The following is a 14,608-nucleotide window of genomic DNA, read 5'->3' as shown; positions in this document are numbered from 1 at the left end:
TAACTGTGCAGATACCTGGGGGAAGAGCATCCCAGGCAGAGGGAACAGCATGTGCAAAGGCCCTGAGGTCAGACAGTGCCTGACATGTTGGAGGAACACTGAGGAGCTCAGAGGTGATGAGGGGATGGTCATGAGGACTTTGTGGGCCATTGTCAGGAGATGGGCTTTTATTTCAGAATTGAAGGAATGCAGAGGAGAAACGTGGTTCACTTATTTATTTATTTATTTATTTTTGAGATGGAGTCTTGCTCTGTCACCCAGGCTGGAGTGCAGTGGTGCGATCTCGGCTCACTGCAGCCTCCGCCTCCCAGGTTCAAGCAATTCTCATGCCTCAGCCTCCCGAGTAGCTGGGACTACAAGTGTGTGCCACCACATCCAGCTGATTTTTGTATTTTTAGTGGAGGCAGAGTTTCACCATGTTGACAAGGCTGGTCTCGAAATCCTGGCCTCAAGTGATCCACCCACCTCAGCCTCTCAAAGAGCTGGGTTCTCAAGTGTGAGCCACCATGCCTGGCCATGGTTCACATTTTAAGAGGATTCCTTTCTATGAAATAATTGTGAAAATTGTTGTATTTGTATCTGTCCCCTGCTAGGTACCAGGTACAAGAGAGCAGGCACCATCTGTCTCGTTTCCCCTTTCCCCAGTCAAGTAGAAAGCATAACATAGTAGGTGCTCAATAAATATTGCTGAATGAATGATCAAGACTGGCTTGGCCACACACTGGGTATATGCAACCTGTGAGAATAATATCAGCTAACACTTTGGCAGCCTTTAGGGTATGTCAGGCACTGCTCTGAGCATCTTACTAATGCCCTACTGCCATCCCCCTGTGGTAGAGGAGAAAATCAGTCTTAATTTCATTCAGTCATCACGACAACCTCATGTGGTATTTTTTCTCCATGTTACAGATGAGAAAACTGGGGCTCAGAGGGAAATGCCAAGCAAATTGTGCAAGGCCAGCAAGAGAGTTAAGATTCTAGTCTAGAGATAGGGAGTGACTGTCCAAAGTCATGTAGCTGGAAGTGGTAAAGGCTAGATTTGGGTTACAGCCTCTGGCCCCAAAGTTGGGCCCATAGTCATGATGGTGGAGATTGAGGGGATTTGAAGGGGTCTTTGGGCTCCAGGAGACCATGTGGCTCTGTCTTGAGGCCCCGCTGGAGGCCACCAGTACCTCCAGACACTCACCACGTCAATGAGGCAGATGGTAGTCTCCAGGTCTTTGGGCTGGGAGACCATGACCTCGGCAGTGGCCAACACCTTCACCAGCGCTTTGTCCTTCTGCAGCGTCACAGATGGTGGGTTCAGCACCTGGATCCTGATGATAAGTGGGCAGGACTCGGGGTACTGCTGGAACACCTGTGGGCAGGCACCAGGCCAGATGGACAGGGCCCTTAGCATAGGAGGTACCCAGGGGGTTATCAGCCAACCTCTAAGCACAGAGCACCGGGGTCTCATGTTGCTTGAGTCCAACAAACCACAGGCAAAGCCACTGACCCACTGTGAGAACTGGGCAAGGAGCTGCCCTCTCCAAGCCTTGCACATGGGGTTACTATGAGAAATAACTGTGATCATGCCGGCAAAATTCAGGCTCAATGCCTGACACCTGGAAATGCTTAAAACTTGGTACTGAGTGAAATGGGGTCTCCCAGAGATGCTGGCCAGGTGCTGAATGGACAGTCTTAATTTCATTCAGTCATTACAACAACCCATGGGGTATTTTTTTTTCTCCATATTACAGATGAGAAAACAGGGCCTCAGAGGGGAATGCCAAGGAAATTGTCCAAGGCCAGGAGGAAAGTTAAGATTCCAGTGCATGTCTGTGGGCTCAGAGCCTAGAGCCTCCCAATGCCTCTGAACACTGTTCCTGAAATGAGAAGTCCACGCCTGGGGAATCCCACAGGGAGGTCCCAGGCAAGGCACAGGCTGCTCCCGGGCCCGGATTGCTGGAGGGACTTGAACTTGTTTGCTGCAGTTTGATTCCCTGAAAGCTAATTTACTAAAGGGACAATTCATAAAATGGCAGTTTGCCATATTTATCAAATGATTGACTTACCAAAAATACATACTTTAAGGACTTCTTAAATATGTTAACTGACCATAGAGAAATGGGCAAAACCACAATATTACTTTCAAAAGAAACAGAAAGAAGTCCCCTCCCCCGGTGACTCCGAGCAGCCCAGGTCTCCAGGACACATTGCTGTGTCCAGCCTGAATCCCCCCTGCTGCAGTCCCAGCGCCACTGAGGACTCAGTCCCTATTCTACCCCAGCTCTGCTACTGCCTCATCATGTGACCTCTCTGAGCCTCTGTTTCCCCATCTGTAAATGGTGTGCTTCTCCTCTTTGGTCCTGTGGATAGAGGGAATGATCAGAACCAATTGAAAAAGTATATTCTGACTGGGCACTGTGGCTCATGCCTGTACTCCCAGCACTTTGGGAGGCCGAGGTGGGCAGATCACTTGAGGTCAGGAGTTCGAGACCAGCCTGGCCAACATGGCGAAATACTGTCTCTACTCAAAATACAAAATTAGCCAGGCATGGTGGCGCATGCCTGTAGTCCCACCTACTCAGGAGGCTGAGTCAGGGGAATTGCTTGAACCAGGGAGGCAGAGTTTGCAGTGAGCTGAGATTGTGCCACTGCACTCCAGCCTAGGCAACGCAGCAAGTCTCTGTCTCAAAAAAAGAAAGAAAAAGTATACTCTAAAAAACAATTTCATAAGCTGTAAAGTGCAGTGCACATAGGAAGTGACCCAGTAAATAAAAGGTCCAGTTGATTGAGGAGTCCACCTGCTGGCTGGAGCTGCCACTGTTACCACCTTAGAGAATGAGCCTTCCGATGTTCAATTTGCAGCCACATGAGGGCAATAGTGACCACGTGTTGAGTTTGTTCTCCCCCTAGATCCTTTGAATTCCACCCAGGACTAAACAGGGCAGGCAGAAAAGAGGTGAAAAATGTCTAAAATGGCTATAGATTGCAGCCGTCATTCACACCTGCATAACACTTACTAGGCACAGAGCCCTTTGCTTCCAGGTGCAAGGTAATAGGCCCAGAACCAGACATGGGACCAGAACTGGGGTGGGAAAGGCCTTTGTTCCAACTCTATATGGTCACTAATTGGACAAAAGCACACTTGCTTTTTTTAAAAAAAAGAAGTAATGTGTAATTATTAACAACCGCAATAATAGTTCACGTTGATCAAATGCCTGCTCCTTGCCTTGGTGCAGACTCCAGGTCCACAGCCACCCTCTGAAGTGAGCATGGTTACCCTGTTTTCCAGATGAGAAAACTGAAGCTCAGAGAGAGGAATTGTGCATCCAAGGTCATATGACTGGGATGTGCTGACTCATGTCTGTCTGTTCCAAAGGCCTAGCTTTTCCCTCTAAGCAGCTGTGCACCCGAGTGTGCCTGGCCCGTGTTGACACCTTTACATGCATCATCTCATTTACCTTCCTATGATAACCTATGGAATAGGTATTAGCAGCCTTTTTTGACACATGAGGAAGCTAAGGCTCAGAGATGTTAAGACTCTTCTCCAAAGTCACACAGCAAGGGAAGTGGCCAGGCTAGGATTAGGCCTATGCAGGCTGGACCACCTATAGAATTCAGGGTCTTTCCACCTCAACCCTCTGTGTCTTCCCCCGCCCCCACCCATGGGGGTCTAGCCTGCAAGCCCTTGTCACTGTCACTGCACTCCCAAGCAGGGGTTCGGGGGAGAGCACCCCACCCCAGCGCTGAGCATCTTCCCTTCCAATCCAGTTTCTCAAACAAGATAGAGAATGAGGCTGAAGGCAATGGAACCTGCCCACCTTACATACCTTGGGGATCAGGGCTCCCAGTGTGGCTGTGGTAAGTGGAGGAAGCTCTTCAAACTATAGGACAAGAAAAAGGGCCATGTGAATCCTGGAGGCTATCGGTACAGACAGGAGTTGCTAATGTAGTGATTAAACTCCTACATGCTTTACAACACCCAGCAGGGCGTCTTCGTCTTCTCTCCCTTAAAGACCCCTGGGGAAGTCCTGCCTATCCAGCCATCATCACCATACGTAGATCACCGTAGCCAGTTTGTGGTTAAGTGACCTGGGCTGACTTAAGCTGACCAAGGAGTGTTTCAAAGAACAGCAGGCAAAACCTGAATATTTCTCCTCTAAAAATGCTATTCTTGGGCGAGAACGGTGGCTCATGCCTGTAATCCCAGCACTTTGGGAGGCCGAGACAGGTGGATCACTTCAGGTCAGGAGTTTGAGACCAGCCTGGCCAACATGGTGAAAATCCTGCCTCTACTAAAAATACAAAAATTAGCCGGGCATGATGGCACATGCCTGTAATCCCAGCTACTTGGGAGGCTGAGGCAGGAGAATTGCTTGAACCCAGGAGATGGAGGTTGCAGTGAGCCAACATCACAACACTGCACTGCAGCCTGGGTGACAGAGCAAGATTCTGTCTCAAAAAAAAAAAAAAAAAAAAAGAGAAAAAGAAAAGAAACAAATGTCATTCCTTATTAAAACAAGGAGACCAGCATCAAGTCCATTTGCATAACTCAGTGTCCACTAAATTCATGACCTCTGTCATATCCTTGAACCACCTGTACTATTATTTACTTAGCATCTTTAAATTGGCTTGCTTCTTAAGACCTCAGATACTCAAAATGGAAAGCCAGTACCACTTGACACAAAGAGATGGCAACTGTAAAACCAAATACAATAAAAACAAAATAATGCCATTACCTTCTGCAAGGATATCATTGTCTGTGGAGAGCTTTGGGCATGAGCTCTGTTCTCTCTTAGTTAAAAAGGGGACAACGACAAGTGCAAGAGAGGGCTAACTATATACGGACACCAAGTGGAGACTTTTCTCTTAATGGAAGCAAATGTTGGCATCATTTGTATGATGGTTTTGTGGAGAATGTCTTGTTCTTAGGAGATATACAGTGAAGTTTATGGAATGAAATGTCATGATGTCTCCGAAAGCTCAAATTGCTCAAAAACAGATAAGATAGATGGGTAGACAGACAGGGAGACAGACAGATCAGACAGATAGATTGACAATGGGTGAGTGGGTGGATGGATATATAAATGGATGGATGGATTGGTGGATGGATGGATGGATGGATGGATGAATTGTGAAGGAATGCATAAATGGGTGGATAGATGGGTGGATGGGTCGGTGGATGGATAGATAAATGGATAGATGGATAGGTGGATGGATTAGTGGATATGGATGAGTGGGTTGCTAGGTAAATGGGTGGGTGGGTGAGTGGATAGGTGGATGGATGGATAGATGGATGGGTTGATGGATGGATGGTTGGGTTGATGAGTAGATGGATGGATGGGTTGATGGTGGATGGGTGGGTGGGTGAGTGGATAGGTGGATGGATGGATAGATGGATGGGTTGATGGAAGGATGGGTGGGTTGATGAGTGGATGGATGAATGAGTTGATGGTGAATGGGTGGGTGAGTGGGTGGATAGGTGGATGGATAGATAAACAGATGGATGGATAGATGGATGAATTGGTGGATGAATGGGTGGATGGTTTGATTGGTGGATGGGTGGGTGGGTGGATGGATGGCTGGATGGCTGGATAGATAGATGGAAGGACTGGTGGATAAATAGATGGATATAAAAATGAATGGGAGGGTGGGTGGATGGGTGGATGGATAAATAAATAGATGGATGTATGGGTGGATGAATGGGTGGGTGGATAGGTGGGTTGATGGGTGGAGGAGTGGGTGGGTAGGAGGGTGAATGGACGCATAGGTAGATATGAAGCAACTGTGGCAAAATTTTAACTAGTGGATCTAAGTGAAGGATATATGTCCATCAGTTGTAGCATTTTGCAACTTTTCTGAAGGCTTGAAAGTTTTCAAAAGAAAAAGTTTGGAAAGAAAATGACTGGAGCATGCTTAAGGGTGATATTTTGTTATGTGTCATTTTGTTACTTATGTATTAGTGTTTACCAAATGAAAACATTCTAAACATTTATATTGAGGTTCATATATGTGAATATATGTTATGCTTTTAAAAAACAATTGAAATAAAGTTAAATAAAATTGAATAGGGAGCAACTTTCTCATCGTGAGATTTGGTCTGTGGACCACCTGAAATCCTCCCAAGCACCACTTTGGCAAGTACTGACGTAATTGACGCACACCCATGAGCTGGAGGTGAGTCAAGGGGTGGACCATCTGCAGTTCTCACTTCACAGCAAATTCCCCAAGTCTGTGGAGACTGAGAAGGGTCACTGGCAGGTGTCTGCTGCCCAGCCACCTCCCCCTGGTGGGGCTGTGACTCACCATGCCATTGGTGATATCCAGGTCTAGAGCATGCTGCTTCTGCAGCAGAGTCAGCACTGAGCCCAGGAAGTTGGCAGACATGGCCAGCTGGGACTTGGTGTTGTCACCCATGGGAGGGAGCTCTGGCATCGGCTTGGGAGACACAGCTGGCCACCCCAATGGGTAGTCTATGAGTCCTCCTCCAGCCTCCCCAACCAGCGTCTGGGGGAGAAGAGAAGAAAGGGGTCACGGGGAGGGAGAAGATGGAAAGAAGGGGACTGAAGGCTGGAGTGAGGCCCTGAATCTGCCTCCAGGCAGCCATTTTTTGTTAAACCCACTGAGTCTGAGTGGCTCTTTGATGCATGGTCCCCACTTTCCTCCAGTTTATGATGCAGTGGAACCTTTCCCAGTTCCTGCTTCATGGTCACTTACAATTACAGCCATGGTATGACAGATCCTCTCCAAACTCAGCCCTGCAGTGATGAACTAGCATATGTATGCAACTAGCATATGCATAGATATGTATGCAACTAGCATATCTACCCTCTAAAGACCAGACTCCTCTCCACGGTCTACAAGGTGCTAGGTGATCTGCTCCAGGAGACCTCTCCAGCCTCCAAGCCACTCTGTCTCTCACCTTCCCGCTATACAGCCACCAGGGCCTTTGCAGTCTCCCCCCAACACCACTACCCCCACCATGGAGCCTTCCCACAGGATATTCCCTTCCCCACATTCTTCTTTTGTTAAGTTCCACTCATCTGGCAGCTCTCAGCTCAAGTGTTACCTCCTCCAGGAAGCCCTCCTTGACTTCCCTGGGTGGATCATATACCCCCTGCTTTAGGCTCTGATAGCCTCGGATCCTTGATCACCGTGCTCATGACTTAGAATTGCATATTTGTTTGAGTGATTCTTTATGGCCTGTCCCCTCCAAAACATTCTAATCTCCATCAGGGCAGAGACTTTGTCTTGTTCATCACTGTACCTCCAGCACTCAGCCCAGAGCCTCACTCAGCCTCAGCTCAGGCATACAGCGGGTGACCAATGAATATCTCTTGAACAGGTGTATGTTTATGAATATATTAGGTGTGCATGCACAGGTGCTGGAAATATATATGCATGCGCAGGTGCGCCTGTATACACGGGAGCACAGATGCACTCCTGCATCTCTGTATCTGCTGGAGCAAGTGTGGAGTCATCTGTGTTCATGAAGCCTAGGGAAAGTACATATGCGTGCGTGCCCCATACAAAATTAGGGGCCAGATGCAGGCCAGTGTTGGAGGAGCCAGCTCATACCACCTCACACGGTCAGATTTCACACATCTCTTCCCAACTCTGCGTCCACTGACGTCACGTTGGTAACTTGAAGCTGTCCATGACGGGAGTTTTGATACCATGGATATTGGCCAATGCTACAAATCAGGACTTTTTTTTAATCATGGAGAGATGATGCTTAAATGCTTACCAGCATACCTCTGGCCACATTTATTCCTCCAGTACACCCAGTCCCATAGCAGCAGCTCTTTTAGCACCTAGTAGCTCGATTGCCTGGGTTCAGATCCCAGGTCCACATTTATCAGCTGTGTGACCTTGGGCAAGTGATTTAACCTCTCTGTGGCTCAGTTTCCTCAATAAGAAGTGCCTCCCTCATATGGTTGCTGTGAAGATAGGCTGAGTTAATCGACACAAAGCACACAGAATGTGCCTGGCACACAGTAAGCATTTGGAATGCTGGCTATGATTATGTTTTCTAACACAGCTCTTAGAAGGCCTTCTTCTAATCGAGAGGGTCCTGTCAAGTGTTGCTTCCCAGGCATTCAGCAGAAGCCCTGGGAGGGCCTCACTGATACTCCTGCCTTTGGGAGGAGGGCCACCACCCTTTGCCCTGAACCCCAGGCACTCACGTTGAGATCCAGCTCCAGGAATTCCCCGGTCACAAGCGGGAGGCTGGAGAAGGTGTATTGGACACTTCCCAATATCCCCAGAGGAATCAGAGCTGCAGGCAAAGGAGAGGGTCACAGGGAGGTCCCCTCACCATCCAGATGCCTTCCCTCCTCATACACTGGGGCTGGGGATGGACAAGGTAGGCCCATGCTCCAGCTCCAGACACCATGAAAAGAGCAAAAGTTCTGGGCTTGAATCCCAGCTCTGCCTCTTCCTTGCTGTGTGAACCCAAGCAAGTCATTGCACTTCTTTGAACCTCAGTTGCCTCCTCTGTAAAATGGGTTTACTGCAACCTCTGGGACTACGTTGGTGGGGGCAGGGGGGTGCAATATCCTGGATGTTGATGAGCTTTGTAAACTGTGAAGTGCTGTGCACCAGGGAAGGAATTTAGGGTTCCACAATGTGGTGCTTAGTTGAATCTGTCATTTCCTTGACTGTGTAATGAACAGCCCCAGCTTTTGGGCTCTTCCTTCCTCATCTCTGGCCACAAAGGGAAGGAGATTTCCCTGTCTTGGAAAGCCTTTCTCATACTGCCTAGAGTTCCAGAGAAATGGGAACGCTATCAGAGACGGCTGCCCTGTGTGGCTGTGGAGGCTGTGCACTGCACAACTCGAGGCGCTGCCATTGCACTGTAATCCATGTGAAAGGAGGTCCCTGGAATGGTGCAGTGCACAAATGGCACAGCCATACAGGGCGGGCTTGCTTTCAGGAATGTTCACTCAGAAATCAGGGTCCAAGATGGTGGTGGAGCCTGGTTCTCAGGCCGTGGTCAGTCTCCACAGTGTGTCTCCTGCTAGTCACTCTCCAATCCCTCTGTGAATTGAGAGATTTGAGAGATGAGGAAACTGGGAAGAGTCTCTCCAAGTCCACACAGCTGCCAGGGCAGAACCGGGGCTCAAACCCAGCTTCCTGGCTCCCAGGACGAGCCATTACTTCCCAGACCCCTGACTCCCAGACCCTGGTGGAAGCTCCTCCCTCTGGTACTTGGGGGGTGTTTGGGAGCAAGAGGGAAAGCCAGGTGGCACCTCCCTTGTGGCATTAGCCACTCCTCACTTCAAGGGCCTAAGGGTAGGTCTGTGGCCCCCACCACATTGAGCCCTCCTCCCAGAAAGGGCCCGGTCCTCAGTGCCTTCCCCAGGCTTGGAGAAAGTGTATTGGACTTACAATCCACGAGGCCCATCTGGTCATTGACAAGACCCAGCACCACGTCCACGATGGGGCAGAGCTGCAGGGGAGAAATGGCACAAAGCCTTGTTGACTCTGCAGGGAGTAGGAGCCAGGGAGTCGGGGACGCAAGAGTAACAAAGCTAAAATTTACTGACTGCTTGCTCTGTGCCAGGCACTCTCCTCACCACAGCCCTGTGGGGAAGGCTGTCTCTAATTCCCACTTACAGATGGGAAAATCGAGGTTCAGAAAGATGATGCAACTTGGCACCCAGCTAGTAAGTGCCCAAGCCGGGATTCAAACCCGGAACTGTGCAATTCTCAAGGTCCCTCTCCTTAGCCCTTCACTAATCTGTCCCTTCGTGTTCCTCAGGGTCCTCCCCAGACCCTCCAAAAACATGCCTCAGGCCCTGGCTCTCTCTGTCCCTCTGGGTTACCTGCAGGCCCCCAGGGATGGAGGCTGGACTATGGCCCCTCAGTCTGGGGGAAGCCTGTGCCCCTTGCTCCCATACTGGGACAGCTTCTTACCAAGTCAGGGAGGACGTCGGCCAGGACTCGGTTCACTAAATTGTCCACGAGATTGGGGAGAAGCCTAAGGAGACAGGAGCAGGATGAGGTCAAGGCTCGCAGCCATGTGGGGCTCATCAAGGCTGTCCACCCTGTGGGTCACTAGTCCAGGCTCTGAACAGTGAGAACCTCTGAGTGCTGGAAAACTGTTCGAAAGCTGGGAGGACAGAGTACATTCACCTTGGACTGACTAGACAGGCCACCCAGGCAAATTGTTTTGCTTTTCAGGAATTCATGCATTCATTCATTCAATAAACAAAGTGTCTGGAGCTTTACAATGGGTCAGGCCCAGGCTGTAATGTTGCTGATTTTCAACTGCAGAAGTCATTCCCACCCGCTGATCTGACCCTCAAATGGGTCATTTGCTGCAGCCTTATGTTGTGTTTCCAAAGGGAAAACGAACGTGTTTATTTATCTAAGCATCTGACTCAGGATCTAGTACGTAGTAGGTACTCAGTAAATGTTTGTGGAAGGGAGGGAAGGAGAAATACTGGCCAATAAAATGTGCTCATGTGATCCACAAGAGAGGATGGATAGTTGGTGCTCAAACAATTGGGAGAGGTGATCCATTTTACAGACAAGGAGGCTGAGGTTCACAGAAGTAAGCCATGCAGCTCTTTTTTTTTTTTTTTTTTTTTTTTTCTGAGACAGAGTCTCAGTTTGTTGCCCAGGCTGGAGTGTAGTGGTAAAATCTCCGCTCACTGCAGCCTTGAACTCCTGGGCTCAAGAAATCCTCCTGCCTCAGCCTCCTGAGTATCTGGGACTACAGGTGCACACAACTGTACTCAGCTCTTAACTAACCCTCCCAAGCTGTTAGTTAAGGAGGAAAATCAATGATAGACAAGATATATAGATGGGCAGACAGATTTTTGGTCTAAGAATTTGTTTCCAGGGGCCTGCAGTGATAAGAAGACGAAGGAAACATGATCATCCTACACCAAAATGTCTCTGATCGCCGGACCTCTTGAGAACTTCACTCCGTCCCTTGCCACCGAACACTGCCTGGGTCCCCGCTTCTGAGGTTGTGGCTGACTGTTCAGAGCTGCGCCAATTCAGCAAAGCAAAGAATTTCTTGAAATAAAGCCCTAATTAGAACATTTCTCCCAAAGCTAACTATGCATTTCGGTCCCCCTTTTAAGTGGATTCACCTTGATGGGCTTATCCTGGTTCCACCTCTCCTCAGATGATAAGGGCCTTGAGAATATATACGTGTGTGTATGCATGCGTGCTTTTGTGTGTGTGTGTGTGTGTGTGGGTGTGTGTGTGTTGAGGGGATAGTTGGACTTTCCTTTATGTACATTCAGGGCATAAACTCTTTTCCTCTTCTGGGAAATTATCCAACAGGTTCATCGACCCTCCTGTGAAATGACATATGTAAAAGGTTATTCATTGTGACCTTACTTGTCAGGACACAAGATCAGGCAAATTATATCCAACAATAGAGGACCAGCCAAATAAGAGATGGCTCATCCAGGCAATGGAATATTACGCAGCTGTAAAAAGTTAAACAAGGAAGCTCTCGATGTTTGGATGCAGAAAATTCTCCCAACAGGGTAAGTGAAAAAAAGCAAAGTGCAAAACAGTATTTATAGTATGTGCCCCTTTGCATAAAAGGAGGGTGGGAGATGAGAATCTATGTTCATATTTGTTTCATGTGTACAAAGAAACTGGAAGGAGAATTGAGAGATGAATAACTGGTGAGCTTGGTGGGAGGGAGGCAGAGGGAGGTGGGATAGGAGGAGGCCCTGTGCTCTGTGCCTTTTCGTTATTTTATGTTTGTGAACCATGCATTACCAAATATATATTTCCTAGTGAAAATGTGAATTTAAAAATCTGTGAGGTTTCCATGGTTTTCCTCACCCTCCTCTCCTTGCCTGGACCCTGGGAGCTAATTTTCTTTGCCTCCATCATCTCTGAAGCAGAAGTAAAGTCTCCAAGAAGCCCACGGGAATCAGAAAGTTTGGGTTCAAGTTGCACAATGAGTTTCAAGGGCTGGGGGGACTGGGCCAAAAGATGGATAATAATGGAGAGGAAGAAGTGGGGACAGAGGCCTCCAAGAGAGAAGCCAAAGAAGAGGGCAGGGAGTGAACAGAAAGAGACTCCGCTCTGAGTGTGTACTCATCCAAGAGCACCACCTGGGGACAGCGTGCTGGCCAGTATACGAACACTTGACACCACTTCGCCAGAGGATGGAGACTTGGACATTTTGTAAGGAGCATGTCATAGGAAAACTCTCATCCCCTCACCAGGTTTGAACTGGGCAGAACCAAGTGGGGAATGCCCCTGTGATCTGGGGCACCAACGCACACAACCCCTGTTGGACGTACGTTCATCAGCTCTCAAGATATCCCAGCTGATCACTAAGTGTTTTCCATTCGTTATCTCAATTCCTGAAGGAAAAAGAATTACCCATTTCACAGATGAGGAAACTGGAGCTCAGAGAGGGCAAGAGAGCTACCCAAAATCACACAGCAATGAACCATGGAACTGAGATGTGAGTCTCAGGCATGCTCCTGACCATTCAGATCGAAACCTTTTCAAAGCTGGAAAGAATGTGTGTTGCAAATGACATATTTTCCAGGCTGGTCAAAGGCCCCATCCTGAGTTTGAAGGTGCAGCCCATGAATTCCCATCAGGCATGTGCCAGGTCAGGGACAGAGGTGAGAGTACAGCTGGCTCAGCGTGAGTAGTCACCACCCCACAGCATCATCGTCCTGCCCACCCCAGTGCCTATGGGCAGGTGGGTGACGTCATGTTGTTTGCCAAAGACAGACCATTCCAGCAACCCCCAAGGCACTCCACTGCCAGCTGGCACTCACCCTTGCAGCAGCTTGACTTTGATGCCCCCTAGGAGGGTGTCACATCGCTCAATGACCAGCCGAGGATAACCCGTGCGGTCCATGGTCAGCCGGACCTTGGCTGTGATGTTCACTTCTACTGCGATGTCCAGGAAGCCAATAAGACTGGAGGAGGCCAAGGGGCCAGGGATACCATGAGTCACCCCCAGCCGCCAGTAGCTTACCCTTACCCAGGCCTGTCCTTGCTGTTCCTGCCATCTGCTATGCTCCTTGCTCATCTCTAAGGAACCCAACCCAGAACTCTTCCCTGGTCCCTCAAGTCACACGTGAACAAGTCTATCTCCCCCTCAGCCCATGAGCTTCAAAGGCTGGGAACAGGGCTCAGCACACATTCTGGTTTCCAAGGTGACTCCCAATTGCCTAGCTTGGTGGACACGACCTCATCCCACAGGGATAAGTCCACACAGAAGCCCACCCTCTGAGGTCCTCTAGTCAGCACCTAGTGCATGGAATGCCCTATTCCAGGAAGCATTTTGCTTGCCTTTCCCCACTTACAGCCACAGTCACCTGGAAAAGGGGGTGACCTCATTATCCCATTGCCAGTGAAGACACTAAGGTTTAGTGACATTGGGGGACTGGCCCAAGGTCACACAGCTTATGAGAGAGTCACGATTTGAACCCAAGCTGTCACCTGACTCCAGCCTCCCAGATTTATTTATTTATTTATTTATTTTGAGACGGAGTTTTGCTCTTGTTGCCCAGGCTGGAGTGCAGTTGCGAGGTCTTGGCTCACTGCAACCTCCGCCTCCTGGGTTCAAGCGATTCTCCTGCCTCAGCCTCCAAAGTAGCTGGGACTACAGGCACCCGCCACCACGCCCAGCCCATTTTTGTATTTTTAGTAGAGACGGGGTTTCACCATGTTGGCCAGGCTGGTCTCGAACTCCTGACCTCAGATGATCTGCCTGCCTCGGCTTCCCAAAGTGCTGGGATGACAGGCATGAGCCACCACTCCCAGCCCAGCCTCCCAGATCTTAACCACTGTGCTAGGCTGTTTTCACCGCTGACAGATGGCCTCTGGTGCAAGTCTGTGGGCATGCACTGGCAGAAGTTTAGGTCTTCCTAGCCTCTGTGTTATGGATACAGAGGTTGGGCCATAGGGTGGTGGGGACCCCTCCAGGGCCAAGGGCACGCACCTCTTCCCGTTGATGGCCACATGGGTGTACAAGCTCAGGTAGACACCCACGCCGGGCAGGAGCCGCACGGACACCCGAGGGAGGGTCAGGTCCACGATACGCAGCCTGCTCGGGACACAGAGTGGTGAGAAGGCCGGCCACCCCAACTACCACCCACTCACCCGAGCACCCTCCCCTACACCCCCTTTCTCTGCTCCCCGTCTCTTCCTTCTGACTCTAAAGACACTAGACACCTGCAGTTCAAGGACAGAATGTGGAAAACAGAGAAATTAAGGCAAAAATGCCATGACCTGTAATCCCAATGCCCAGAGGCCCGCTGTGTGCATTCCGTATATTTCCTTTGAATCTTTTCTGCATGTCAAGATGCCATTCCCTCTCTCTGCTCATCCCTGCCCCTCTTGCCTGGTTCCCTCCTATACATATAGGTTCCTCCTGCTTAATTCCCTCCTATACATTCTTCAGATTCCAACTTAAGGTCCTCTTCCTCCAGGAAGCCTCCCTTGACCTCCCTAGGTAGGTGAGCTGCCCCGTTATAGAGATTCTTATTTCTCCGTGAACTTCTTGCCACTGTTGAAACTGCATGGTTATGTTTAGGCTTCTTATCAATGCCCATGTACCCTATCAACCTGCAAGCTCCGTGGAGACAGAGAATGTGTCTTTTCTTGGCTTACCATT

General features: G+C 49.3%; 1 protein-coding gene across 2 annotated transcripts in view; it reads right to left on the bottom strand.

The window, feature by feature from the left end:
- The window catches only part of LOC101127754 (BPI fold-containing family B member 3), a 58,103-nt gene that overhangs the window by 12,788 nt on the left and 30,707 nt on the right, over positions 1-14,608 (bottom strand). For both annotated transcript variants that reach the window (XM_004061996.5, XM_063702408.1), the window contains 8 exons: positions 13,934-14,038; positions 12,762-12,905; positions 9,904-9,967; positions 9,376-9,436; positions 8,172-8,263; positions 6,292-6,492; positions 3,816-3,869; positions 1,187-1,357 (listed from right to left, as the gene is read on the bottom strand). In XM_004061996.5, the coding sequence (XP_004062044.5) occupies positions 1,187-1,357; positions 3,816-3,869; positions 6,292-6,492; positions 8,172-8,263; positions 9,376-9,436; positions 9,904-9,967; positions 12,762-12,905; positions 13,934-14,038 (892 nt within the window). The remainder of the gene's footprint in view (positions 1-1,186; positions 1,358-3,815; positions 3,870-6,291; positions 6,493-8,171; positions 8,264-9,375; positions 9,437-9,903; positions 9,968-12,761; positions 12,906-13,933; positions 14,039-14,608) is intronic.

The sequence above is a fragment of the Gorilla gorilla genome, chromosome 21 (assembly GCF_029281585.2).
Source record: "Gorilla gorilla gorilla isolate KB3781 chromosome 21, NHGRI_mGorGor1-v2.1_pri, whole genome shotgun sequence".
Taxonomy (NCBI): domain Eukaryota; kingdom Metazoa; phylum Chordata; class Mammalia; order Primates; family Hominidae; genus Gorilla; species Gorilla gorilla.
The sequence above is the reverse complement of the archived record's forward strand: the minus strand, read 5'-3'. Positions and strand labels throughout refer to the sequence as shown.